Genomic DNA, 27,049 nt, shown 5'->3' with positions numbered 1-27,049 from the left:
TAAGCAATGAAAATGTGAACTATGTCCAAATTAAAATGGATCCATCTTTCTTACCCTGTACAAGGAGTCCCAGCATCACCAGCAGTAATATGTTTGACATCATCATAATGCTGCCTGTGTCAGTGTCTGTGAAAGGACTGGACAGTCACTGATCAGCACTGGGGGTCTTAAAGTGTGTGGAGCAGTGAGGCAGGACAGGTATGCAAAGCCCCTTCCTCTATACAAATCCTGTCACACACAGTTAGAGGAGCTCTGATGTGTGAACAGCAGTGGGTCTGTAGAGGGCTGGGACACGTGCTGTTTTTACCCTGTTAAACGCTTAAATGTCAATATTACTATTTTTGGCATTGTAATTTCTGATTTTATAAGCATAAATGGTGAAGACAGGCAGGTTGAAAATGGATTATCATTGTGTAAAATATGAGTTGAATAAATTCACATTGCGTGTTATTATTGCAGATACTTTATGGGAAAAAATGTCAAGGACATCAGTCAGGCACTGGGAATTATTCAGCTGAAGTATATACATCTGGAATTAATGAAAACTGAAATACAATATTATTTTGAATGTTTCCTGATTTCACTCATTTTCTGTTTTTAAATCGCATGATAAAAAATGCTACCAGCAATGCGAATTTCATGTTCATCATTCATCTTTGAGCTAAATCACTACATTTATTTTAGTAAATTACAGCAGTAACTCAGTGGGTTATAAAGGGAGTGATGCAGTAATCACAGTCTGTATGGTGTGTGAAAGGCCCCTTACGTGTCCTATAGTCACACAGGCAGATCACTCTCATCTCCCGCTCAACAAGGAGAGGTACTCCATCATGACTGCTTTACTGGTATTCATGATTTTAATCCTGTGTGAATCAGATATGTTTGCTGGCTTTACATACCCACTGTTTAAAAATGTTATGCACACAATGCTACTTTATCTCACTGAACGCAAACGTGTTCTGGTAATACTAATCCAGCACTGAATCCATGCCTGAAATATGATGGATGCTTGTGCAACTGCTCGATATATGTCAACTTAAAAAAATATCTAATCTTATATCATGTGAATTTGTTATGGAATTATGTGCATGCTGTTTTGTCTGAAGGAAAATTCTCAAACGGTGATGAATAATAATAATATTCGATACATTAAAGCTTGGATAACGCCGTAGGAAAAATGCTTCGTATTCACTTGTTTGTGCGATTCTATTACACCATGACAATTTTTCACAGATTATTACTAAAATGATAATTATGTAAATGAAAGAAATGATACCTCAGATAACAGTAAAATCTGATACTGTGATTCAGCCCAGCACAGCTGCAATGAAACCAGGATTCCACCAGAATAGACGCACCATTAATAATAAATTATCATGTATGTATTGAATACGAACTCATAATACCTTTCTGGAAACAATTAATTTGAAACCCCACTCATTCCACCTCTAGGAGAATGTACACATCCTCTGCATTAGTCTGAACTCCAGAGCAATATGGAGATGATTGCTGCTTGTGAGCTGATGTACTGTGTGATGCCTGTGATGTTGTGGTACAGAAGTGTGTGTGGTTCAGCTGCAGCACTGCTATGGGTTCAGTGTGTGTGACAGAGCAGCTCCTCTTCAGCACAGAGAGGTGTGCATTCAGAGCTATTACTCGTTGTCGCCCCCTACAGCCCAGTTTGCAGTACTGCTGTCTCAGACCAGTGCCTCCCCCCTCAGCACCTGCAGTAGGTCCCAGCTGCAGCAGTGCAGTCTCTGTGCAGTCTGACTGAGGGAGGTTTTTGTACGGCTCTCTATCACTGTGTGAACGGATAGCTATCGTCCTGCTGACAGTAATAATCTCCAGCATCTTCAGCCTGGACTCCAGTGATTTTCAGTGTGAACTGAGTACCGTATCCACTCCCACTGAAACGATCAGGAATCCCAGTCTGGCGAGTTGAGGAAGAATATATCAGAAGTTTAGGAGCCTGACCAGGTTTCTGCAGGTACCAGTGGATATCATCATCCACATCCACACTGGCTGTACAGCTCATAGAGACAGTGTCTCCAGGCTGAACAGACTGAGCAACTGGAGACTGAGTCAGTACTATATCTGCCATTGAACCTGAAATAGAAAAAAATGAAAATGGATGTCAATGCACATTGATCTATGTAGATAAATATTGGTAAGCAACATGCAATATTCTGGCAATTTTGACAACACTGGTAACTCTTGTTAAAAATAAAAAAAATTTTAAAGTATGCAAAGAAACTGTGAACTACAACCAAATTTCCAAAGTTAAAATGGATCCATCTTTCTCACCCTGTACAAGGAGTCCCAGCATCACCAGCAGTAAAAAGTTTGATATCATCATGACGCTGCCTGTGTCAGTGTCTGTGAAAGGACTGGACAGTCACTGATCAGCACTGGGGGTCTTCAAGTGTGTGGAGCAGTCAGGCAGGAAATGTATGCAAAGCCCCTTCCTCTGTACAAATCCTGTCACACACAGTTAGAGGAGCTCTGATGTGTGAACAGCAGTGGGTCTATAGAGGGTTGGGACATGTGCTGTTTTTACCATGTTAAACACTCAAATGTCAATATTACTATTTTTGGCATTGTACCGTATGGTTTTAGAAGTTTAACTAATTAAGACAGGGTTGTTGAATATGACTTATTATTGAGTAAAATGTGTGTTGAACAAATTCACATTGCAAGTTCTTTATTAGAGATCAGAAAGGGCATCAGTCAGGCACTGGGAATTATTCTATTGCAGTGCGCCCATTCGGAATTTATGAAATGTGAAATAAAATATTTATATGAATGTTCCCTGATTACACTCGAAATACCATCTTTCTCTGAATTTATTGCAGTTGCATTTTCACAACGTGCGTTGATCATCTTTCCGAACATCATCTTAATTGTCGTTCCACGATTCTCCAGCAGGGGACCTCCTAGAGCTACACATGTCTGACGGGTCAGCAGTGTGCACAACAGGCAGGTTTTTGTCCAGCCGGTTAATCAGACTGAATTACTGTGGTGGACTTTCGGTGGCGGGACCAAACTGGAAGTCGGCAGTAAGTGGCTATACAAACAAGGCTTTTCAACCTTTTTTCGCAAAAATATTAGAAGATTCGATCTGTTTCGATACATTCATTTTACATTAAGTTTCTGCGGGTTGTTTGCATTTTACATTCCACGTTCTATTTTCTGCCGGCTGAATCAGTCACTGAAGTTGAACTAGAAGTAAAATAAAACATATGCATGTGAAAAGTTCAAAAGAGCACGATACATTTGCATCGGATACATACAAATAGAAGTACACGGAACAATTTTTTTACAAGCGAATCGTTGATACATTTGAAAAGCTGCGTGAAGTCGTAAAAACCAACGGACGGCTGTGTCTCTTGAGTGAGAGGTTTTTGTACGGCGGGTGAATGAGTCTGTATCACTGTGGTACACTTTTGGTGGCGGCACAAAACTGTCAGTTGGACGTAAGTAATTCTCTTCCACATCCCTCACTGTCGATGTTTTTGCCTTCTTTTTTTAATATGCTGTAATTTTATGACGTTCGATGTCGTGAATCAAAATTGTAATTCTTTTAGATGCGTCAATTAAAAACAGAAATGTTATAGTTCGATTGTCAAATTATTTCAAATACTTTTTTATTCTAGCCCATTTTACTTCGGACAGTCTGTCTTTATCGTATTGATGTTTAGATGGCCGTAATGCAATAACTTTGCTATTTTGCGCTCGAGGTGAACTAAATTAAATTGCATTGGCTCCCTTGCCGTCGGCGGGATCACGGCGGCTCTGTAGGAGAATGTAATTTATGGCTCAGTCTGCAAAACGACAATCTCTTTCTCAGAAATGTGGAATGAAATAGTGTTGTCCACCTAACACTAAATATAAAAAATTTAAATGATTCAATCAGAGTTAATTATTTTTCACACTTTAAAATGAAATTGGATCATAGCCTACGTACAATTTTTCTCGTCTGTGTTGGTTATGAAATCCGATCGTTTAATTCATTCAGATTTTGTTTATTTAAATTTTTATTTACGATCGCATCATTGTATGAAAAATGTTGTTACATTGCAGACATATGTTCTGTAGTCCGCTGTCGTAGCATTTTCTAGTCTACAGTATATTGGTTTGATTTTTAAAAAAAAAAGAAACATTTTTAAAAAGCGAGGAATTTACAATGCAATGAACATATTTACCAAATGTGCAATTCTTTTGAAAACTTAATGTAAAAGTTTCATGAAAATTGTTTCTTGCTGTTGGAGTGCGCGTTCAGTTCATACACGTGAAGGAACACAACGGGAACCTCGTAACATGTGGTTCATTTTGTAGGTTTTCAGCGTAAATATCATTATGTATCCATTCTTTTGCAAGAAGTTCTGCGTATTTTTTTGTGTCTATCGTACTAAGATGAGCGACAGTTCAAGCTGCAAAAGTGGAGTAAATTGCAAGTAAATGCACTAGAAGCAGTTCTGGTTGTGGTGAAGAATTTTATCATTGTTAAGTACTACCGTCACACGATATGATAATAATGGAATGCATGCAAACAGAACCTTTAATAATGTCAATGTGCTTTATATTGTAGACACTCCAAATTAGTTACAAGTGATAACTTCTGTACGACATTCACTTCTCATCGCAAGGACAGAATGATTGACACATGGAGGGGGCGTGTCCACTGTCTGACCTCACTGTCTCTGGTGTCTTCCAGGTGACACAGTCCCCGCCCTCACAGTCCTGCCCCCCTCCCGGGAGGAGCTGAGTCAGCAGGGAAAGGCCACACTGGTGTGTCTGGCCAACCGGGGCTTCCCCTCGGACTGGGCCCTGCGCTGGAAGGTGGACGGTGCCGACATCAGCTCGGGCGTGGCCGGGAGCGCGGGGGTCCTGGGGCAGGACGGCCTGTACAGCTGGAGCAGCTCCCTGACCCTCAGCGCGGACGCCTGGAAGAAGGCGGAGTCGCTGACCTGCGAGGCCACGCAGGGGTCCCAGTCCACCCCCTCTCAGACGCTGAGGAGGGACCAGTGTTCTGAGTAGGCCTGGGGGGGTGGGCAGCTCACACCCTCTGATCTCACTGTTTTTACCCTGTTCTGCTCTCAGCCCCTCTGCCCCTTACTGCTGACACACTGAGCTCAGTCTGTGTGTGAATCCCCTCCTCCAGCCTGAGCTTTTACTGCTAATATCTCACATGTGCTCTGCTTGTGCTGCTCAACAAACTTGCACACACATGCTTCCTTACTTGTGTTTGTGTGATTTTTGGCGATAGCAGTTAGATCAAACTCATTGACATAATAAAGATTCTTTGAACAGATATTTTTTTGACTGGCTGTTATTATTAAAAATAGACTTTGGTACTCCTGGTGATCCTCTTGTTTTTGTGCAAAGTCTGCAATGATTCCACCAAGTCAGCCCATTCTTGGATGAAATCAGAATTATCCTCAGACCACTGAACATATTTTTACAACACACCCAATAATTCAAATGAAAAAATATGTATTAAAATATTTATAGTCAGTAGTTTAATTGTAAATAGAAAATTATTCCTGAATCTTTACAGTGTATTTGTATAGAGTTTTCTTTTCACAGGCAATATGATTATAATAAATTACAAGATGTACTATAACCAAATAAAATTATAAAAAGACCATATCAATAAAACCATAATTAAGCAATGACTATGGGTCCACTACATACTTAAAGTCCTTCATTTGATATTATACACAGAATGTGATTCTCTATTTTATTGGGATGTTTCTTATTGAATAAATGCAGGTGTTTATAGTGGGCTCCATAGTGCTGAGAGGTTGTGTGTGAAGTGAGCGATGCGGAATCAGTCAGGGAGGGGCAGGCCCAGCTCTGGAGCCCTGCTGAGAGGAGCAGTGATGTGTGAGCGCGCTCAGAGCAGTCCTGTGCGGCAGGAAGTGCGCTCGACTCACACTGAGCCCCTGGGGACGGCCCAGACACCTGGGCACAGCGGCGCCCTGTTCCCAGTTTGGGTCAGTCCCGCTGAGGGACCAGCAGAACCAGCCTGCCCCACCCTGCGCATTCAAATCTGAGTTTCACTCCCCCTCCTACTCCGCGTATGCAAATCTGTTTTCACTCCCCTCACCCACAGCTCGCAGTTTCTCAGCCAAAAATACCCCCACACCGGAAACAGATGTTTGAACATGAGGAGGTGGAGGACTCATTTCTGTACTGAGGTGAGAAAGGGAGGGGGCTTTACCTCACACCTGCGTCAGCATGAATCCCAGGTTAGAGATTTCAGATGTGTGGAGGAACTTAAAGCCATATTCCATCCATACAGAAAAAAGCAAGACATTATGGGATACATTTAAACACAAAGATGAACTAACAAAAATGTGTTCTTGTTTCATTAATATTTAAAGCACAAAATTTATTCTAACCAAAAGTTTATCATATTTACTATCTGCATTTTGCTTGCTAAAACAACTTGCAGATATTATATTATATTCTATATTATAATATATTCAATTGCTTCACTGATTTTGGTTTCAGTCATCTTCATTTGTCAACAGCAACTTCCTGAAGTGAGACATTTTATCCAATTAGCTCCACTTCTCAAACGTGCCTGCATACTGCATTATTTCTAGTAGAAGTCTGATGAGAATGGTGGGTTGGGTCCAATCTTTAACTTCTGATTCATCAGTGTCACCACAGAAGGTATTCACTGGTGGTGCAAGCAGAGAAGTATATTAGATAGGAGAAGCAGTAACTGTGTGGCACACCTACACGAAAATATGTCCAAGAAAATATTTTTAAAAATGTTTATGCCGACATGCAAGCACATACTGTCTATGGGAAATGTAATGGAGGTAAGTATGATGGAAGAGCAAGCTGAATCCAGAATTAATAATGAAAGACAAGTGAACAGAACTGTAAAAATCTGATACTATCATTCAGTCCAGCACGGCCGAGGTTAAACCTGGATCCCACTTGAACAGAAACACCATTAATAACATGAATTATAGTGTATGTATTGAATACAAACTCATAATATCATTCTGGATTAATTAATTTGAAATCCCACTCATTCCAGCTCTGGGAGAATGTACACATCCTCTGCATTAGTCTGAACTCAAGAGCAAAATGGAGATGATTGCTGCTTGTGAGCTGATGTACTGTGTGATGCCTGTGATGTTGTGGTACAGAAGTGTGTGTGGCTCAGCTGCAGCTCTGCTATGGGCTCAGTGTGTGTGACACACAGCAGCTCCTCTACAGTACAGAGAGGTGTGCATTCAGGGCTGTGGCTCATTGTCGCCCCCTACAGCCCAGTTGGCAGTACTGCTGTCTCAGATAAGGGACTCCCCCCTCAGCACCTGCAGTAGGTCCCAGCTGCAGCAGTGCAGTCTCTGTGCAGTCTGACTGAGGGAGGTTTTTGTACGGCTCTCTAACACTGTGTGAATGGCCTGCCATAGCCCTGCTGACAGTAATAATCTCCTGCATCTTCAGCCTGGACTCCAGTGATTTTCAGTGTGTACTGAGTCTCAGATCCACTCCCACTGAAACGTTCAGGAATCCCAGTCTGGCGAGTTGTGGCAATATAAATCAGAAGTTTAGGAGCCTGACCAGGTTTCTGCAGGTACCAGTGGAGATAGCTGCTCAGACTCTGACTGGCTGCACAGCTGATAGAGACAGTCTCTCCCAGCTGAACAGACCGAGCTGCTGGAGACTGAGTCAGAACTACATCTGCCATTGATTCTGAAATACAAAAAATGGAAATGAATGTCAATGTACATTAATATTGTCAAACACAATGCAATAATCTGGCAATAATTAGACTAGAATGGCACTATTATGACAACAGCTATGTTTTGAAAAGTAAGCAATGAAAAAATAAAACACAAGCAAAATCCAAAAAAAGTTAACATGGATCAATTTTTCTCACCCTGTACAAGGAGTCCCAGCATCACCAGCAGTAGAATGTTTGACATCATCATAATGCTGCTTGTGTCAGTGTCTGTGAAAGGACTGGACAGTCACTGATCAGTGCTGGGGGTCTTAAAGTGTGTGGAGCAGTGAGGCAGGACAGGTATGCAAAGCCCCTTCCTCTATACAAATCCTGTCACACACAGTTAGAGGAGCTCTGATGTGTGAACAGCAGTGGGTCTATAGAGGGTTGGGACATGTGCTGTTTTTACCCTGTTAAATGCTTAAATGTCAATATTATTATTTTTTGCTTTGTAATTTCTGATTTTACAAGCATAGCTGGTGCAAATATGCAGGCTGAATATGACTTATCATTGTGTAAAATATAAATTGAATAAATTCACGTTGCATGTTATGATTGTAGTTTCTTTATGGGAGTTTTGTAGAGTCAAAGACATCAGTCAGGGGCAGGAAATTATTCAGTTGCAGTCCATCCATTAAGAATCAATGAAAAGTGAAATACTGAATTATTTTGAATGTTTCCTGATTTCACTCATATCTTCTTTCACATATTTAATGCAGCTGTATTGTGACAACTAGCAATGAAGATGCTTCTTTTTGAATACTGTGAAAACTAAGCACACCGTGGAAAACTTATTCCATGATTTAAGCCAGGTTTTAGTGTCATTCTTGTCCTATACTGTAATTCCTCCATCAGTCCTGAAGAGCTCAGAAAACCCTGCTCTTCCCCGTGTGCAGCCAGCAGCCGCTAATTCTCATTTAGCTCTCAGCCAGCTGAGCAGCGCAGCCACTGAATCTGGGAGCTCACACTGCGCAGCTGGCACAGGCAGACTGCAGGCACACAGTCACCCAGAGGAATCGCTTTTCCTCAGAGAGAAAGGGACGACTGAGCTGAAGGAGTCCCTCCCTCCCTCCTGTGGTGACCTCACAGATAATGATATGATCCCTTCTGCACAGCGGCTCACCGGATTGGTCAGCGGTGCTGTCAGTCTGTAGTCTGTGCTCCTTTATTACGGGGTTGGAGGATCGGATCAGAAGCAGCAGTGGAGCTCTCTGATTGGTCAGGGTGTGTAGCAGCAGCCTGTGTAAGGTGTGCTGGGAGAGCTCTGGACTGAGCGACTCCACTGTGCTGGACTGCCTGCAGTTCACTGCTGCTGGGCTCTGTGCCATCCTGTGTTAAAATCATTAACTGTTAATGAATATAGAAATATGATATTTTATGTCAAAGCACTGCTTCAGAACAACACATGTCTATTGGCCAGGGAGAGATAAAGAGAAGTCCTTGGATATTCTTCGACATTGTATTCCTAATTAATAGTTTGGATTCTCTGAAACATATTAAAATATATGGTAATTGTTTTGATTTGAGAGTATGAACATATTTAGAATAATTTACCATTGCTCAGTGTTCCAGACCAGTGCCTCCCCCCTCAGCACCTGCAGTAGGTCCCAGCTGCAGCAGTGCAGTCTCTGTGCAGTCTGACTGAGGGAGGTTTTTGTACGGCTCTCAAACACTGTGTGATTGGTACAAAGCCCTGCTGACAGTAATAATCTCCTGCATCTTCAGCCTGGACTCCAGTGATTTTCAGTGTAAACTGAGTCCCAGATCCACTCCCACTGAAACGATCAGGAATGCCAGTGTGGCGATTTGTGGCACCATAAATCAGAAGTTTAGGAGCCTGACCAGGTTTCTGCAAGTACCAGTGGAGGCAGGGACCGGAGACAAATTGGGAAGTGTAGCAGGTGCCCACACTCTGACTGGCTGTACAGCTGATAGAGACAGTGTCTCCCAGCTGAACAGACCGAGCTGCTGGAGACTGAGTCAGAACTATATCTGCCTTTGATTCTGAAACACAAAACATGGAAATGGATGTCAATGCATATTAATATTTTCAAACAATGTGTTAAATTCTGGTACATTTGACTAGGCTATGACTGCCACTTGTGTGAAAAAAGTTAAAAAGGAAAGGACACGAACTGAAATGTGAACTACAACAAAAATCTCAAAGTAAAATGGATGCATTTTGTTTCCCTACCGGTGCATTTTTCTCACCTTGTACAAGGAGTCCCAGCATCACCAGCAGTAGAATGTTTGACATCATCATAATGCTGCCTGTGTCAGTGTCTGTGAAAGGACTGGACAGTCACTGATCAGCACTGGGGGTCTTAAAGTGTGTGGAGCAGTGAGGCAGGACAGGTATGCAAAGCCCCTTCCTCTATACAAATCCTGTCACACACAGTTAGAGGAGCTCTGATGTGTGAACAGCAGTGGGTCTATAGAGGGCTGGGACATGTGCTGTTTTACCCTGTTAAACGTTTAAATGTCAATCTTACTATTTTTGGCTTTGTAATGTATGATTTTTGAAGCATAACTGGTGAAAACAAGCTAGCTGAATATGTATTATCGTTGTGTCAAATGTGTGTTAAATTCACATTGCGTGTTCTGATTGTAGATTCTTAATTGGAGGTCAGAAAGTCAAAGACATCAGTCAGGCGCTGGATATTATGGAGTAAAAGTCCATCCATTTAGAATAAATTAAACATGAAATACAATATTATTATGAATGTTCACTGTTTTCACTCATTCTCAGTTTTTAAATCACATGATAAATAATGCAACCATCAATGCACATTTCATGTTCATCTATCATCTTTGAGCTAAATCACTACATTTATCTTACAAAATTACAGCAGTAACTCAGTGGGTTACAAAGGGAGTGATGCAGTTATCACAGTCTGTATGGTGTGTGAAAGGCCTCTTACGTGTCCTATAGTCACACAGGCAGATCACTCTCATCTCCCGCTCAACAAGGAGAGGTACTCCATCATGACTGCTTTACTGGTATTCATGATTTTAATCCTGTGTGAATCAGATATGTTTGCTGGCTTTACATACCCAATGTTTAAAAATGTTATGCACACAATGCTACTTTTTCTCACTGAACGCAAACGTGTTCTGGTAATACTAATCCAGTACTGAATCCATGCCTGAAATATGATGGATGCTTGTGCAACTGCTCGATATATGTCAACTTAAAAAAATCTCTAATCTTATATCATGAGAATTTGTTATGGAATTATGTGCATGCTGTTTTGTCTGAAGTAAAATTCTCAAACGGTGATGAATAATAATAATATTTGATACAATAAAGCTTGGATAACACCGTAGGAAAAATGCTTCGTATTCACTTGTTTGTGCGATTCTATTACAACATGACAATTTTTCACAGATTATTACTGAAATGATAATAATGCAAATGATAGAAATGATATCTCAGATAACAGTAAAATCTGATTCTGTGATTCAGCCCAGCACAGCTGCAATGAAACCAGGATTCCACCAGTATAGAAGCACCATTAATAATAAATTATCATGTATGTATTGAATACATAGTCATAATACCGTTTCTGGAAGCAATTCATTTGAAATCCCACTCATTCCACCTCTGGGAGAATGTACACATCCTCTGCATTAGTCTGAATTCCAAAGCAATATGGAGCTGATTGCTGCTTGTGAGCTGATGTGCTGTGTGATGCCTGTGATGTTGTGGTACAGAAGTGTGTGTGGTTCAGCTGCAGCTCTGCTATGGGTTCAGTGTGTGTGACACAGAGCAGCTCCTCTTCAGCACAGAGAGGTGTGCATTCAGGGCTGTGGCTCGTTGTTGCCCCCTACAGCCCAGTTGGCAGTACTGCTGTCCCAGATCAGTGCCTCCCCCCTCAGCACCTGCAGTAGGTCCCAGCTGCAGCAGTGCAGTCTCTGTGCAGTCTGACTGAGGGAGGTTTTTGTACGGCTCTCTAACACTGTGTGAGCGGTGTGCCATAGGAATGTTGACAGTAATAATCTCCTGCATCTTCAGCCTGAACTCCTGTGATTATCAATGTGTACTGAGTCCCAGATCCACTCCCACTGAAACGATCAGGAATCCCAGTCTGGCGAGTTGTGGCATAATAAATCAGAAGTTTAGGTGCCTGACCAGGTTTGTGCAGGTACCAGTGGAGATAGCTGCTCACATCCTCACTGGCTGCACAGCTGATTGAGACAGTGTCTCCCTGCTGAACAGACCGAGCTGCTGGAGACTGAGTCAGAACTACATCTGCCATTGATTCTGAAATACAAAAAATGGAAATGAATGTCAATGTACATTAATATTGTCAAACACAATGCAATAATCTGGCAATAATTAATTCACATTAATCAATGCAGATAAATATTTGTAAGCAATGTGCTATATTCTGGTAATTTTGACGAGATAACACTGGTAACTCTTGTTAAAATATAGATTTTTTTAAAGTAAGCAATGAAAATGTCCAAAATTCCAAATTAAAATGGATCCATCTATCTTACCCTGTATAAGGAGTCCCAGCATCACCAGCAGTAGAATGTTTGACATCATCATAATTCTGCCTGTGTCAGTGTCTGTGAAAGGACTGGACAGTCACTGATCAGTACTGGGGGTCTTAAAGTGTGTGGAGCAGTGAGGCAGGGCAGGTATGCAAAGCCCCTTCCTCTATACAAATCCTGTCACACACAGTTAGAGGAGCTCTGATGTGTGAACAGCAGTGGGTCTATAGAGGGCTGGGACATGTGTTATTTTTACCCTGTTAAACGCTTAAATGTCAATATTACTATTTTTGGCATTGTAATTTCTGATTTTATAAGCATAAATGGTGAAGACAGGCAGGTTGAATATGGATTATCATTGTGTAAAATATGAGTTGAATAAATTCACATTGCGTGTTATTATTGCAGATACTTTATTGGAGTTCAGAAAGTCAAGGACATCAGTCAGGCACTGGGAATTATTCAGTTGAAGTATATACATCTGGAATTAATGAAAACTGAAATACAATATTATTTTGAATGTTTCCTGATTTCACTCATTTTCAGTTTTTAAATCGCATGATATAAAATGCTACCAGCAATGCGAATTTCTTGTTCATCATTCATCTTTGAGCTAAATCATTACATTTATTTTACTAAATTACAGCAGTAACTCAGTGGGTTATAAAGGGAGTGATGCAGTAATCACAGTCTGTATGGTGTGTGAAAGGCCCCTTACGTGTCCTATAGTCACACAGGCAGATCACTCTCATCTCCCGCTCAACAAGGAGAGGTACTCCATCATGACTGCTTTACTGGTATTTATGATTTGAATCCTGTGTAAATCAGATATGTCTGCTGGTTTTACATACCCGCTGTTTACAAATGTTATGCACACAATGCTATTTTATCTCACTGAAATCAAACGTGTTCTGGTAATACTAATCCAGTACTGAATCCATGCCTGAAATATGATGGATGCTTGTGCAACTGCTCGATATATGTCAACTTAAAAAAATCTCTAATCTTATATCATGAGAATTTGTTATGGAATCATGTGCATGCTGTTTTGTCTGAAGTAAAATTCTCAAACGGTGATGAATAATAATAATATTTGATACAATAAAGCTTGGATAACACCGTAGGAAAAATGCTTCGTATTCATTTGATTGTGCGATTCTATTACACCATGACAATTTTTCACAGATTATTACTGAAATTATAATTATGTAAATGAAAGAAATGATACCTCAGATAACAGTAAAATGTGATACTGCGATTCAGCCTAGCACAGCTGAGATGAAACCAGGATTCCACCAGAATAGACGTACCATTAATAATAAATGATCATGTATGTATTGAATACGAACTCATAATACCTTTCTGGAAACAATTAATTTGAAACCCCACTCATTCCACCTCTGGGAGAACGTACACATCCTCTGCATTAGTCTGAACTCCAGAGCAATATGGAGATGATTGCTGCTTGTGAGCTGATGTACTGTGTGATGCCTGTGATGTTGTGGTACAGAAGTGTGTGTGGTTCAACTGCAGCTCTGCTACGGGTTCAGTGTGTGTGACACAGAGCAGCTCCTCTTCAGCACAGAGAGGTGTGTATTCAGAGCTGTGGCTCGTTGTTGCCCCCTACAGCCCAGTTGGCAGTACTGCTGTCCCAGACCAGTGCCTCCCCCCTCAGCACCTGCAGATGGTCCCAGCTGCAGCAGTGCAGTCTCTGTGCAGTCTGACTGAGGGAGGTTTTTGTACGGCTCTCTATCACTGTGTGAATGGGAAGCTCTCGTCCTGCATACAGTAATAATCTCCTGCATCTTCAGCCTGGACTCCAGTGATTTTCAGTGTGAACTGAGTACCGTATCCACTCCCACTGAAACGATCAGGAATCCCAGACAGGCGATTGCCATCAAGAATCAGAAGTTTGGGAGCATGACCAGGTTTCTGCAGGTACCACTGGAGCCAGTTGCTCAAATCATCACTGGCTGTACAGCTGATAGAGACAGTCTTTCCCAGCTGAACAGACCGAGCTGCTGGAGACTGAGTCAGTACTGTATCTGCCATTGATCCTGAAATAGAAAAAAATGAAAATGGATGTCAATTCACATTAATCTATCCAGATAAATCTTTGTAAGTAACATGCAATATTCTGGCAATTTTGACAACACTGGTAACTCTTGTTAAAAATAATATATATTTTTTTAAAGTAAGCAAAGAAAATGTGAACTACAACCAAAAATCCAAGTTAAAATGGATCCATCTTTCTTACCCTTGACAAGGAGTCCCAGCATCACCAGCAGTAGAAAGACTGACATCATCATAACGCTGCCTGTGTCAGTGTCTGTGAAAGGACTGGACAGTCACTGATCAGCACTGGGGGCCTTAAAGTGTGTGGAGCAGTGAGGCAGGACAGGTATGCAAAGCCCCTTCCTCTATACAAATCCTGTCACACACAGTTAGAGGAGCTCTGATGTGTGAACAGCAGTGGGTCTATAGAGGGTTGGGACACGTTCTCTATTCACTGATGTTTTTACCCAGACAGCATATTTTTTGTGTGCATTAAGTGAATTATTTCTGAAATTAGATTGTACTTTCATTGATCCATAAATGTTCAGGAGTGTCAGCATATTGACAAACATTTCAGAAAATGTGTATTTAATACGTTTCTATTTGTTCTGATAGATGTTTTGGTATCCGAAATAAGAAGTTCAGTGATATCATATATGCACAATATATCATTCAAATGTTGTATATTCTTGTGAAAAGAATGTGAACTAAAACATTGTCAAAGTTAGCTTTTCCTTTTGTCACTATGAACATTGTTTCATCTCTGATTTCTTTTTGTTTCTATCTGATATCATATTCACTATGCTATGCCATCCATTTTCATTTATTCAATGCCCCCCACCACTTTCTGAAAGCACAGAGAAACTACATCTCCCGTAATGCACATTCCCCCAGCAACCACTTCTTTTCCCCCACTGCTTATCACTCAGTTACATGTAGGGGGGAGGGGGGGGGGGGCTGTACATCCTGTTCAGCATATACAGACAGACTACTCCACTGTGGGGCTGCTTCAAACTGCATCAGTTAGGTCTACATGTTATTCCAGCCTGGGTTTTTTTTTTTTTACACAAAGCAGGGTCACTGAATTAACTGGATATCGGTCCTGAGTAAACCCTGGAGCAGCTCGTTTTACTTCAGTCCATGTGCCATATTTTGTATGGTTCCGGGTTTTATTTAGCACACTTACCCAGCAAACTCAGTAATCCTGCTTTATGAACCAGGGCCCTGTAGTTTCCTCTCCCTCATTATACTGTAGTGCTTTTACATCAGGAGCAAAACAGCACTCTCTGTTTCTACCCTGTGGTCACACATTGTAATGGCAGCTTGTGCCATGTATAGAAGCTCATCCCATAGTGGTGTCCTCTTCATCCACAAAATGTTAATTACTTGAATATTTGGAAGGGAGCACAGGGTCAATCCTGGATTAGTTATTCAAATTTGGAAAAAATTAAACTTAAATTAGTCTTCAATAAGCATGAAAATTCCTCCTATTGTAATCCATTGCGATACTTAAGAACAATGCTTTTGTTCACACCTACATCCATGCAAATGAAGGAGTGAGATTTCCTATGATGTATCAGTTTTGCCACAGCCAAGGGTGAAAGTGAAGTCAGTGCAGAAGATGGAGCTGAGTTTGGAGTTTGGGAAAGAGCAGGAGGAACACTGCTGGGGGGTGTGAGAGTCACTCTCATCTCTGTATGCCCTGTAGCTGGTAGCTCATTGGAATTCTGTATTCATTTCCAAAGAGCCTGTGCAACTACAGGAAAGGAATTATCCTAGAATGTTTCTGTGTCTCATCATCAAAATTAAGGTAACATTGACCAATGTGCAAAAAATCTGTTTAGATCCTTATTTATAATTTACCCATGGAAACACCTGAAATTTGTACAATTTTTTTTATTCAAGATACTTCATTTGTGTTTGTTGAGTCCCAACTCTGGTCCAGTAAATGTAATTGAATAGCAATTCATCACTCCAGTCTTTAATTAAATCTGTGCATCGCTTCCTTGTGTTTATAACGTACTGATATCTCAAGTGCAAAAGTGCTAGTAACTCAAGTGTATTCCTTCAATGAAAGGTTTATGCCAATATAATTCAAATGGATCTTAAGTGAAAGGTTTTGGATTTGCTCGCAAAAACATTAAGAGAGATTGTATTAAATTTTAAAATGGTAAAGTTATTATTGCACAAAACAGCTCAGAATTTGAGCAGAGCCCTTTTAGGTCACAGACCAGTGCCTCCCCCTCAGCACCTGCAGTAGGTCCCAGCTGCAGCAGTGCAGTCTCTGTGCAGTCTGACTGAGGGAGGTTTTTGTACGGCTCTCTATCACTGTGTGAACGAGCTCCAGCCCTGCTGACAGTAATAATCTCCTGCATCTTCAGCCTGGACTCCAGTGATTTTCAGTGTGAACTGAGTCCCAGATCCACTCCCACTGAAACGATCAGGAATGCCAGTGTGGCGATTTGTGGCAGCATAAATCAGAAGTATAGGAGCCTGACCAGGTTTCTGCAGGTACCAGTGGAGAGAGCTGTAAACACTCTCACTGGCTGTACAGCTGATAGAGACAGTGTCTCCCAGCTGAACAGACCGAGTTGCAGGATCCTGAGTTAAAACAATATCAGCCATTGATTCTGAAAAAACAATGCATGAAAATGTTTGTCAACGTAATGTTATATTATCAAACACTGTGCAAAATTCTGATCAGTTTCATTATGCTATTATTGCAACCATTTGCTTGAAAATACTAGTTTTGTGAATTTAAATCAAAGAAAATGTGAACTATAACCAAAATCCCAAATTAAAAAGGATCCATCTTTCTCACCCTGTACATGGAGTCCCAGCATCACCAGCAGTAGAAAGTATGACATCATCATAATGCTGCCTGTGTCAGTGTCTGTGAAAGAACTGGACAGTCACTGATCAGCACTGGGGGTCTTAAAGTGTGTGGAGCAGTGAGGCAGGACAGGTATGCAAAGCCCCTTCCTCTATACAAATCCTGTCACACACAGTTAGAGGAGCTCTGATGTGTGAACAGCAGTGGGTCTATAGAGGGCTGGGACACGTGCTGTTAATACTCAGTTAAGAGTTTAAATGTAAATCTTACTATTTTTGGCTTTGTAATTTCTGATTATATTAGCATAACTGGTGAAGACAGGCAGGCTGAATATGTCTTATCATTGTGCGAAATATGTGTTGAATAAATTCACGTTGGATGTTATGATTGTAGTTTCTTTATGGGAGTTTGGAAAGTCAGGGACATCAGTCAGGCTCAGGGAATTATTCAGTCACAGTATATTCATCTAAAATTTATGAAAAGTGAAATACGATATTATTTTTAATATTCCCTGATTTCACTCAGAAGGCTTTCTGTCAGATATTGTTCATTTTTATTCATTTTTGGAGATGTATTTAGACATCAAGCAATGAAGATGCTTTTTAAAAACATTGGTAAAACAGAGCAATCCGTGGTAAACGTTCTACGTTTTAAATAGAACTGTTATCCTCATTTTTGTCCTAGACTGTAATTCTTCCATCAGTCCTGAAGAGCTCAGAAAATCCTGCTCTACCCTGTATGCAGCCAGCAGCCGCTAATTCTCATTTAGCTCTCCGCCAGCTGAGCAGCGCAGCCACTGAATCTGGGAGCTCACACTGCGCAGCTGGCACAGGCAGACTGCAGGCACACAGGCACCCAGAGGAATCGCTTTTCCTCAGAGAGAAAGGGACGACTGAGCTGAAGGAGTCCCTCCCTCCCTCCTGTGGTGACCTCACAGATAATGATATGATCCCTTCTGCACAGCGGCTCACCGGATTGGTCAGCGGTGCTGTCAGACTGTAGCTTGTGCTCCTTTATTACGGGGTTGGAGGATGGGATCAGAAGCAGCAGTGGAGCTCTCTGATTGGTCAGGCTGTGTAGCAGCAGCCTGTGTAAGGTGTGCTGGGAGAGCTCTGGACTGAGCGACTCCACTGTGCTGGACTGCCTGCAGTTCACTGCTGCTGGGCTCTGTGCCATCCTGTGTTAAACTCATTAACTGTTAATGAATTTAGAAATGTGATATTTTATGTCAAAGCACTGCTTCAGAACAACACATGTCCATTGGTCAGGGAGTGATTATAAATCAAAGTCATTGGAAATTCTTCGACATTGTATTCCTAATTAAAAGTTTGGATACTCTGAAATATATTAAAATATATCGTAATTGTTTTGATTTGAGAATATAAACATTTTTATAATAATCCACCACAGCTCAGTGTTCCAGATCAGTGCCTCCCCCCTCAGCACCTGCAGTAGGTCCCAGCTGCAGCAGTGCAGTCTCTGTGCCGTCTGACTGAGGGAGGTTTTTGTACGGCTCTCTATCACTGTGTGAACGGATCGCTCCTGCTCTGCTGACAGTAATAATCTCCTGCATCTTCAGCCTGGACTCCAGTGATTTTCAGTGTGAACTGAGTCGAAGATCCACTCCCACTAAAACGATCAGGAGTCCCAATCTGGCGACTTGTGGCAAGATATATCAGAAGTTTTGGAGCCTGACCAGGTTTCTGCAGGTACCAGTGGAGGTAGCTGTTGCTATAAGCATAAACACTCTGACTGGCTGTACAGCTGATAGAGACAGTGTCTCCCTGCTGAACAGACCGAGCTGCTGGATCCTGAGTCAGAACTATATCTGCCATTGATTCTGAAATACAAACAATTGGAATGTATGTTAATACACATTAATCAATGCAGATCAATATTGGTAAGCAACATTCAATATTCTGGCAATTTTGACGAGAGAACACCTGTAACTCTTGTTAAAATTAATTATTTTTTTAAAAGTAGGCAAAGAAAATGTGAACTGTAACCAAAATTCCAAATTAAAATGGATCCATCTTTCTCACCTTGTAGAAGGAGTCCCAGCATCACCAGCAGTAGAAAGTTTGACATCATCATAACGCTGCCTGTGTCAGTGTCTGTGAAAGGACTGGACGGTCACTGATCAGTACTGGGGGTCTTAAAGTGTGTGGAGCAGTGAGGCAGGGCAGGTATGCAAAGCCCCTTCCTCTATACAAATCCTGTCACACACAGTTAGAGGAGCTCTGATGTGTGAACAGCAGTGGGTCTACAGAGGGCTGGGACATGTGCTGTTTTAACCCTGTTAAACACTCAAATGTCAATATTACTATTTTTGGCATTGTACCGTATGGTTTTAGAAGTTTAACTGATGAAGACAGGGTTGTTGAATATGACTTATTATTGAGTAAAATGTGTGTTGAACAAATTCACATTGCATGTTCTTTATTGGAGATCAGAAAGGGCATCAGTCAGGCACTGGGAATTATTCTATTGCAGTGCGCCCATTCGGAATTTATGAAATGTGAAATAAAATATTAATATGAATGTTCCCTGATTTCACTCGAAATACCATCTTTCTCTGAATTTATTGCAGTTTCATTTTCACAACGTGCGTTGATTGGCTTTCCGAATATCATCTTAATTGTCGTTCCACGATTCTCCAGCAGGGGACCTCCTAGCGCTACACATCTCTGACGGGTCAGCAGTGTGCACAACAGGCAGGTTTTTGTACAGCCAGTTAATCAGACTGAATCACTGTGGTGGACTTTCGGTGGCGGGACCAAACTGGAAGTCGGCAGTAAGTGGCTATACGAACAAAGCTTTTCAACATTTTCCGCAAAAATATTAGAATATTAGAATTAGAAGATTCGATCTGTTTCGATACATTCATTTTATTTTACATTAAGTTTCTGCGGGTTGTTTGCATTTTACGTTCCACATTCTATTTTCTGCCGGCTGAATCAGTCACTGAAGTTGAACTAGAAGTAAAATAAAAGATATGCATGTGAAAAGTTCAAAAGAGCACGATACATTTGCGTCGGATACATAGAAATAGAAGTACACGGAACAATTTTTTTACAAGCGAATCGTTGATACATTTGAAAAGCTGCGTGAAGTCGTAAGTCTCTTGAGTGAGAGGTTTTTGTACGGCGGGTGAATGAGTCTGTATCACTGTGGTACACTTTCGGTGGCGGCACAAAACTGTCAGTTGGACGTAAGTAATTCTCTTCCACATCCCTCACTGTCGATGTTTTTGCCTTCTTTTTTAAATATATTGTAATTTTCCGACGTTCGATGTCGTGAATCAAAATTGTAATTCTGGAGATGCGTAAATTAAAAACAGAAATGTTATAGCCTAGTTAGATTGTCAAATGATTTCAAATACGTTTTTTTATTTTGGCCCATTTTACTTCGGACAGTCTGTCTTTGTCGTATTGATGTTTAGATGGCCGTAATGCAATAACTTTTCTATTTTGCGCTCGAGGTGAACTAAATTAAATTGCATTGGCTCCCTTGCCGTCGGCGGGATCACGGCGGCTCTGTAGGAGAATGCAATTTATGGCTCAGTCTGCAAAACGACAATCTCTTTCTCAGAAATGTGGAATCAAATAGTGTTGTCCACCTAACACGAAATATAAAAAATTAAAATGATTTAATCTGAGTTATTTATTTTTCACACTTTTAAATAATTGGATCGTAGCTACTTCATACCCTTTGTCGTTTGTGTTGGTTATGAAATCCGATCGTTTAATTCATTCTGATTTTTGTTTATTTTAATTTTCATTTACGATCGCATTATTATATGAAAATTTTTGTTACATTGCAGACATATGTTCTGTAGTCCGCTGTCATAACATTTTCTAGTCTACGGTATATTGGTTTGATTTAAAAAAAATAATAATAAAATAAAAGCGAGGAATTTCCAATGCAATGAACATATTTACCAAATGGGTAATTCTTTTGAAAACTTAATGTAAATGTTTTATGAAAATTGTTTCTTGCTGTTGGAGTGCGTGTTCAGTTCATACACGTGAAGGAACACAACGGGAACCTCGTAAAATGTGATTCATCTGTAGGTTTTCAGCGTAAATATCATTAAGTATCCATTCTTTTGCATGAAGTTCTGCGTATTTTATGGGGTCTATGGTACTGAAATAATCGACAGTTCAAGCTGCAAACGTCGAATTAATTGAACGTAAATGTACTGGAAGCAGTTCTGGTTGTGGTGAAGAATTTTATCATTAAGTACTACGTCACACGATATGATGGTAATGGAATGCATGCAGATAGAACCTTTTATAATGTCAATGTACTTTATATTGTAGACACTCCAAATTAGTTACAAGTGATAACTTCTGTACGACATTCACTTCTCATCGCAAGGACAGAATGATTGACACATGGAGGGGGCGTGTCCACTGTCTGACCTCACTGTCTCTGGTGTCTTCCAGGTGACACAGTCCCCGCCCTCACAGTCCTGCCCCCCTCCCGGGAGGAGCTGAGTCAGCAGGGAAAGGCCACACTGGTGTGTCTGGCCAACCGGGGCTTCCCCTCGGACTGGGCCCTGCGCTGGAAGGTGGACGGTGCCGACGTCAGCTCGGGCGTGGCCGGGAGCGCGGGGGTACTGGGGCAGGACGGCCTGTACAGCTGGAGCAGCTCCCTGACTCTCAGCGCGGACGCCTGGAAGAAGGCGGAGTCGCTGACCTGCGAGGCCACACAGGGGTCCCAGTCCACCCCCTCTCAGACGCTGAGGAGGGACCAGTGTTCTGAGTAGGCCTGGGGGGGGCAGCTCACACCCTCTGATCTCACTGTTTTTACCCTGTTCTGCTCTCAGCCCCTCTGCCCCTTACTGCTGACACACTGAGCTCAGTCTGTGTGTGAATCCCCTCCTCCAGCCTGAGCTTTTACTGCTAATGTCTCACATGTGCTCTGCTTGTGCTGCTCAACAAACTTGCACACGCACGCCTCCTTACTTGTGTTTGTGTGATTTTTGCCAATAGCTGTTAGATCGAACTCAACTATTACATAATAAAGATTCTTTGAACTGATATTGTTTTGACTGGCTGTGATTATAAAAGATAGACTTTGGTGCTCCTGGTGATCCTCTTGTTTTTGTGCAAAGTCTGCAAGGATTCCACCAAGTCAGCCCATTCTCGGATGAATTCAGAATTATCCTCACACCACTGAACATATTTTTACAACACACCCAATAATTCAAATGAATGGCAATGAAGAAATATGTATTAAAAATATGTAAACTGACAAAGAAGCAACAATATTTAAAGAGTCAGTAGTTTAATCACAAATAGATATTTATTCCTGAATCTGAACAGTGTATTTGATATAAATTTAGGAAGAATACCCTAAGAAATGTAACCGGAGTTTTCTTTTCACAGACAACATAATTATAATTAATTACAAGAAGTACTATAACCAAATGAAATTATAAAAAGACCATATCAATAAAAAACGTAATTAAGCAAGGACTGTGGGTCCACTACATTCTTAAAGTCCTTCATTTTAAATTATACACAGAATGTGATACTCTATTTTATTGGGATGTTTCTTATTGAATAAATGCAGGTGTTTATAGTGGGCTCCATAGTGCTGAGAGGCTGTGTGTGAAGTGAGCGATGCGGAATCAGTCAGGGAGGGGCAGGCCCAGCTCTGGAGCCCTGCTGAGAGGAGCAGTGATGTGTGAGCGCGCTCAGAGCAGTCCTGTGCGGCAGGAAGTGCGCTCAACTCACACTGTGCCCCTGGGGACGGCCCAGACACCTGGGCACAGCGGCGCCCTGTTCCCAGTTTGGGTCAGTCCCACTGAGGGACCAGCAGAACCAGCCTGCCCCGCCCTGCGTATGCAAATCTGAGTTTCACTCCCCCTCCTACCCCTCGTATGCAAATCTGAGTTTCACTCCCCTCACCCACAGCTCGCTGTTTCTCAGCCCAAAATACCCCCACACCGAAAACAGATGTTTGAACATGAGGAGTTGGAGCATTCATTTCTATACTGAGGTGAGAAAGGGAGGGGGCTGTACCTCACACCTGCTTCAGCATGAATCTCAGATTAGAGATTTCAGATGTGTGCAGGAACTTAAAGCCATATTCCACCCATCCAGAAACAAGCAAGACATTATGGGGTACATTTAAACACAAAGATGAAATAAAAATGTGTTCTTGTATCATAAATATTTAAAGCACATAATGTATTTTAACCAAAATTGATTATATTTTCTATCTGTATTTTGTATTCTAGAAAGAATTTGCACAAATTATTTTATATTCTGCATGTAATATAGTCAATAGCTTCAATGAGTTCTGTTTCAGTCATCTTAATTTTTCAATAGGAACTTGCTGAAGTGAGACATTTAATCCGATTAGCTCCTTCTCAAACGTGCCTGCATACTGCATTATGTCTTGTAAAATTCTGATGAGAATGGTGGGTTGTGTCCGTTCTTTAACCTCTGATTCATTAGTGTCATCACAGAAGGTATTCATTGGTGGTGCAAGCAGAGAAGTATATTAGATAGAGAAGCAGTAACTGACACGTAAAAATGACCAAGAAAAATATTTTTTAAATGTTATAAAAAAATACTATGATTCAGTCCAGCACAGCTATTCTTAAACCTGGATCCGATTTGAACAGATACACCTTTAATAACATACATGGTAGTGTATGTATTGAATACAAACTCATAATATCTTTCTGGAAACAATTAATTGAAATCCCACTCATTCCACCTCTGGGAGAATGTACACATCCTCTGCATGTGTCTGAACTCCAGAGCAATATGGAGATGATTTCTGCTTGTGAGCTGATGTACTGTGTGATGCCTGTGATGTTGTGGTACAGAAGTGTGTGTGGTTCAGCTGCAGCTCTGCTATGGGTTCAGTGTGTGTGACACAGAGCAGCTCCTCTTCAGCACAGAGAGGTGTGCATTCAGAGCTGTGGCTCATTGTTGCCCCCTACAGCCCAGTTGGCAGTACTGCTGTCCCAGACCAGTGCCTCCCCCCAGCACCTGCAGTAGGACCCAGCTGCAGCAGTGCAGTCTCTGTGCAGTCTGACTGAGGGAGGTTTTTGTACGGCTCTCTATCACTGTGTGAGCGGGAAGCTCTCGCTCTGCTGACAGTAATAATCTCCTGCATCTTCAGCCTGGACTCCAGTGATTTTCAGTGTGAACTGAGTCCCAGATTTACTCCCACTGAAACGATCAGGAATGCCAGTCTGGCGAATTGTGTCCCAATAAATCAGAAGTTTAGGAGCCTGACCAGGTTTCTGCAAGTACCACTGGAGATCGCTGTCCACACTCTCACTGGCTGAACAGCTGATAGAGACAGTGTCTCCCTGCTGAACAGACCGAGCTGGTGGATCCTGAGTCAGAACTATATCTGCCATTGATTCTGAAATACAAACATGGAAATGGATGTCAATGCACATTAATATTGTCAAACACAATGCAATATTCTGGCAATAATTAGACTAGAATAGCACTATTATGACAACAGCTATGTTTTGAAAAGTAAGCAATGAAAAAATAAAACATTAGCAAAATCCAAAGTAAACATGGATCCATTTTTCTTACCCTGGACAAGGATCCCAGCATCACCAGCAGTAGAAAGTATGACATCATCATAATGCTGCCTGTGTCAGTGTTTGTGAAAGGACTGGACAGTCACTGATCAGCACTGAGGGTCTTAAAGTGTGTGGAGCAGTGAGGCAGGACAGGTATGCAAAGCCCCTTCCTCTATACAAATCCTGTCACATACAGTTAGAGGAGCTCTGATGTGTGAACAGCAGTGGGTCTATAGAGGGTTGGGACACGTTCTCTATTCACTGATGATTTTACCCAGACAGCATATTTTTTGTCTGCATTAAATGAATTTGTCCTGAAATTAGTTTGCACTTTCATGGATACATAAATGGTAAGGAGTATCAGCATATTGACTAATATTCCAGAAAATGTGTATTTAATACATTTCAGTATTGTTTGTTTTGATATATATTTTGGTGTCAGAAATAAAAAATTCAGTGATATCATAAAGGATTCCAATGTATATTCTTTTGAAACTAATGTGAACTAAAACATTGTTTAAGTGAGTTTTTCCTTTTGTGACTATGAACATTGTTTCATCTCTGATTTCTTTTTTTCTCTATCTGATATCATATTCACTGGGTCATGCTTTCCATGCCCAGTTTTGCAATGCCCCCCAAAACTCTCTGAATGCACAGAGAAACTACTACTCCCACAATGCACATTCTCCCAGCAACCACGTCGTTTCCCCCACTGCTTATCACTCAGTTACATGTATGGGGGGCTGTACATCCTGTTCAGCATATATAGACAAACTACTCCATTGTGGTGTTGCTTCAAAGTGCACCGGTTAGGTCTCCATGTTATACCAGCCTGGGGTTTTTAAACAAAGCAGGGTCACTGAATTAACTGGATATCGGTCCTGAGTAAACCCTGGAGCAGCCTTCTTTACTTCAGTCCATGTGCCATATTTTGGACGGTTCCGGGTTCTACTCAGCGCACTTACGCGGCAAACTCAGTAATCCTGCTTTATGAAACAGGGCCCTGTAGTTTTCTCTCCCTCATTATATTGTAGTGCTTTCATATCAGAGCAAAACAGCACTTTCTGTCTCCTCCCTGTGGTCACACATTGTAATGGCAGCTTGTGTCATGCATTACATTACATTACATTACATTATAGGTATTTAGCTGACGCTCTTATCCAGAGCGACTTACAACAGAGTAACCAAACTCAGGATCAAGTCCGCTTAAGTCCATTGAACAACATGTAGGTAAAAGCCTTTACTATGATGCATACAATAAGGAGAAACAAGATAGTCTGAACAAAATTTTTTTTTTTTTTTTTTTATAGTTATGGGAGGGGGTTTAGGGAAGAGGAGAGAGGTACACAGAGAAGAGGTGCGTCTTGAGTTTCCGTTTGAAGGTGCTCAGACACTCTGCTGTTCTGACCTCCACTGGAAGATCGTTCCACCATCGTGGGGCCAGAACTGCAAAGAGTCGAGACCTTGTTGCTGCTCGTGTAGGGGGAGGAATCAGCCGCCCTGTAGTAGCCGATCGGAGCGATCTGGCCGGCTTGTAGGGTCTGATCATCTTCTGCAGATAACCAGGAGCTGACCCCTTGACTGCTTGGAAAGCAAGCACCAGTGTCTTAAACCGGATGCGAGCTTGCACTGGTAGCCAGTGGAGGGAGATGAGGAGGGAGTGACGTGGGAGTCACGAGGGAGGTTGTAAACCAGACGTGCTGCTGCATTCTGGATGAGCTGAAGGGTCTGGTGGCTGATGCTGGGAGGCCAGCCAGGAGGGAGTTGCAGTAGTCCAGACGTGACAGTATCATGGCCTGGACCAGGAGCTGTGTGGAATAATTGGTGAGGAGTGGTCTTATTCTGCGGATATTGTACAGGATGAACCTGCACGACCGGGTGGTTGCCGCGATATTCTCAGAGAGTGACAGCCTGTTGTCGAGCACAACTCCAAGATTTCGGGCACTCTGTGAAGGGTGTAGGGAGTGTCTCCTAAAGAAATGGGGAGATGAGAAGTGGGAGAGGTAAGAGAAGGAATATGGAGAAGTTCCGTTTTGTTTGTGTTGAGCTTGAGCTGGTGTTTGGTCATCCAGCTCTGGATGTCACTCAGGCAGGCGGATATGCGATCGGAGACCTGAGTGTCTGTGGGAGAGAAAGAGTAGAAAGTTGAATATCATCTGCATAGAGATGATATGACATGCCATGGCGGCAATAACAGGGCCAAGGGACCTAGTATACAGAGAAAAGAGGAGGGGACCAAGGACAGAGCCCTGAGGGACCCCAGTTGTGAGGGGACGAGGAGCTGATACTGCACCGGCCCAGGCAACCTGGAAGGAGCGGCCGGAGAGATAGGACGCAATCCAGT

General features: G+C 41.8%; 1 long non-coding RNA gene and 2 gene segments (V, D, J or C); 2 read left to right on the top strand and 1 right to left on the bottom strand.

Moving 5' to 3' along the window:
* The window catches only part of LOC135243905 (uncharacterized), a 73,186-nt gene that overhangs the window by 2,281 nt on the left and 43,856 nt on the right, over positions 1-27,049 (bottom strand). The window contains exons 4-5 of one of the 6 annotated variants that reach the window (XR_010326841.1): positions 24,402-24,533; positions 5,677-6,688 (exon numbers count right to left, since the gene is read on the bottom strand). The exons of 1 other annotated variant lie outside the window; for it this stretch is intronic. This is a non-coding gene — a long non-coding RNA (uncharacterized LOC135243905). Of the gene's footprint in view, positions 1-5,676; positions 6,689-8,956; positions 9,755-14,056; positions 14,308-16,574; positions 16,936-22,429; positions 24,534-27,049 lie in introns of those variants that run through there. 4 more of the 6 variants (XR_010326843.1, XR_010326834.1, XR_010326839.1 and 1 more) reach the window with 4 other exon arrangements.
* LOC135249516 (Ig kappa-b4 chain C region-like) lies at positions 2,177-5,311 on the top strand. The segment is given in 3 exon segments: positions 2,177-2,207; positions 3,396-3,473; positions 4,715-5,311. Coding segments are annotated over 3 exon segments (432 nt in total).
* Positions 18,392-22,183, top strand: LOC135249515 (Ig kappa-b4 chain C region-like). The segment is given in 4 exon segments: positions 18,392-18,401; positions 18,696-18,847; positions 20,274-20,349; positions 21,587-22,183. Coding segments are annotated over 4 exon segments (561 nt in total).

The sequence above is a fragment of the Anguilla rostrata genome, chromosome 2, assembly GCF_018555375.3.
Source record: "Anguilla rostrata isolate EN2019 chromosome 2, ASM1855537v3, whole genome shotgun sequence".
Taxonomy (NCBI): domain Eukaryota; kingdom Metazoa; phylum Chordata; class Actinopteri; order Anguilliformes; family Anguillidae; genus Anguilla; species Anguilla rostrata.
The sequence above is the reverse complement of the archived record's forward strand: the minus strand, read 5'-3'. Positions and strand labels throughout refer to the sequence as shown.